This window comes from Mesitornis unicolor, unplaced genomic scaffold (genome assembly GCF_000695765.1).
Source record: "Mesitornis unicolor isolate BGI_N332 unplaced genomic scaffold, ASM69576v1 C13432055, whole genome shotgun sequence".
Taxonomy (NCBI): Eukaryota; Metazoa; Chordata; class Aves; order Mesitornithiformes; family Mesitornithidae; genus Mesitornis; species Mesitornis unicolor.
Genome location: NW_010222690.1, coordinates 1 through 2,512, shown reverse-complemented (window position 1 = coordinate 2,512; position 2,512 = coordinate 1). Strand labels below are relative to the sequence as shown.

The 2,512-nt window shown below is 45.7% G+C and overlaps 1 protein-coding gene across 1 annotated transcript; it reads right to left on the bottom strand.

Moving 5' to 3' along the window:
- Nucleotides 1–267: 267 nt before the first annotated feature.
- On the bottom strand, nucleotides 268–1,476 carry LOC104534585 (selenoprotein T; the record flags this gene model as incomplete). Its single annotated transcript, XM_010193255.1, has 2 exons — nucleotides 1,373–1,476; nucleotides 268–394 (listed from the first exon to the last, which is right to left on the bottom strand). Coding segments are annotated over exons 1-2 (201 nt in total), but the record flags the coding sequence as incomplete, so codon positions are not given.
- Between the last annotated feature and the right edge of the window lie 1,036 nt (nucleotides 1,477–2,512).

Sequence of the window (2,512 nt, the reverse complement as noted above, 5' to 3'; positions counted from 1 at the left end):
CTTGGGGGGGATCCCATCTGGCCCCATAGACATTAACCTTGGCTGTGCCTCTGCAGCATCATCAGCTCAGGAAGGGGGACACCAAAAACCACATCTGTCCAAACGGGACGCACTGCTATTAGGAACAACTGCACTGCTGTAGAAAGCCCCAGGGTTAAGGCCGCAGAGCCTGAAGTCCAGTGACAGCTGTGAAGCGCTCCCACAGACTCTGGTGAAGTCATTCTAATGCTGCTTTTCCAAAATAAAAGAAAAAAGCACGCTGCTTACCTTATTTTCTTGGCCCCACTGCCAGATGCTTGGAGCTTGCATGCCAAAGAAAGCAAAAGGATCCTTGCCAACGATTATTAAGCCTATTAATACTAGTTTGAAGACAGACAGGAAGGATGCTATGTGCCTATTGGAAAACAACACATAAAAGTGACTTAGAAGGTTCAGTTACTACTTCACAACCATATAGCTATAATTCACCTAATTAGAACAATTCTGATAGTCTATAAGCAAGTGTTTCAGAGGAAATACGTAAGTTTATCTCGCTGTAAAAAACCAAAAAGCAGCCCACAGTAACAAAAATGTGCATCCTCAGACACCACTCCCGTACACCACGCACACAACTGGTTATATAAGCAGACCTCAAACAGAAATTTACTTTCAACACATCCAAGTCTAAACTGAACAGTACACTGTTTGTAAGTGGAGGTGCTCCACAGGTCCATGTTCAATGGAGAAGTACTGCTTCCTTGTGAAGCATTTTCCCAGCAGATGCAGAAAACCCTCCAGTTCCTTCTGCAAATTAAACCTATGGCCAGAGAGCAAATTAACACTGAAGTATTCAACCTTGTAGCATTCTTACCGTTGTAATTATCATAGTAATTAGGCCAAAAAGTGGTTCAGAAGCCACTGCAGTAACTATGGCATCATTCTCTGGCACGTACATAATGGTTTAAATAACAGGAAAAACAGTATTGTTGTCTTGTCATTTTCCAAATTTGTTTGGGCTTCTCCTCCACCCCCAGCCTGCAGTGAAGGACATGCTAGAAGTCTCTCCAGTGAGAGACTTTATGAATTTATGTCCAGATACATCATGAGGGAAAGCTGGAAAAATTAACCATACTAAAAAGTTAATGGTATAATGCAGTTCAGGTTGGAACAGGTCAGGCCTCATCACACAGCTATCCAGAGGGTAATATTTGTATGGAAAATGAAGGAAAACCTGGAAGGGAGAAGATAACCAAGCCTGTATGTAATCACAATGGGAAAACCCCTGACCTTCCACTTCCAATAGTACTCAAGCGTTGATGCACACACTCCCCACTCACCCTGCTGAGCCTTTGCACTGCCAAAAGGCAGTTAGCACTGCTCCTCGTTCACTTACCTATATATGGGTTGCGGAAGGTAGTTCTCCCCTTCAATTCGGATGTCTGGGTACCGCTGGCTGATAACCCGCATGTACTCCTCAAACACCCGCCTGTAACCTCAGGAGACACTAAACACAGACAGAGGTTGTCACCCAAACTGGAGCGCTGCACGCTACACTCGTTGCTAAACCGGCTCATGATCTGTTCTATTTAAAATAAACCCAAAATTCTTCGTGCCAAAGAAGAAAGCTGAGCTGCAGATAACCCACACATCAACAGCCCCGAGGCTGCCCAGGCACGTGATTTTACACAGATTTCTTTTCGTGTACCAGCACAGACACAGCTTTGGCAAAGCCCACTGAGCAAGGAAGCACTGGCTTCCCCCCTAAAAAGCTGCTGAGTGGAAAGGGCCCCTAAGTACCACCTTGCTCTATGTAAAATTTAAGTTTCACACACTGCAGTTTTAATTCTCACCAGTTACCTTTAACTCTTTCTGGGACTGCTCACAGACAGGTAACACTGTTCCCAGTTTCTTCTGGGTAAGGATGACCAGTTTAACTACAGCAGAGTTAAATATTACAGAGCTGCACTTTGGCTCACTTTTCTACCAGCTGCCTCTGTAATAACTGAAATGAAAATTACCCGGCCTCATCTCACTGCAAACGAAATAAAACAAAGTATTCTCTGCTGAACACGCCTTGTGCAATCTTCACAGATCCGCAGACACAGCCTGGAGCAGGCTCTGCTCAGGGAACATTCTCGTTCCTCCCCCTCACCGACGCACCCCTGGGTCTGTGTCACCCCCGCCCGGGTGGCTGCAGCTCTGTCCTCCAGGCCCACCAAAACACGGTGACGGGCGCTGAGGGCTGCAGTTTTCCACAAACAAGCTACAGGAGCTGGAACTGCTGGGTCTTGCTCTGAGCAGCTGGCACCATCGGTAATGTTCTTAAAACGATATAAAGGTGCTTGATCTTCCTGGCTGATAGTAATAGTCATTTCAAAAACAAGCAAAACGCCCCAAAACCTTCACTACAGTCTTTGCTAAAGTATCAGTTTCTCCCAAACGGAACCCTAAGTCAGTAAAATGGCTCATCTCACACCAAAAGGCTTGCGAAGCGTGGTTTCACCGCAGGCCGCCATTTTTTCAAGAGTCATTT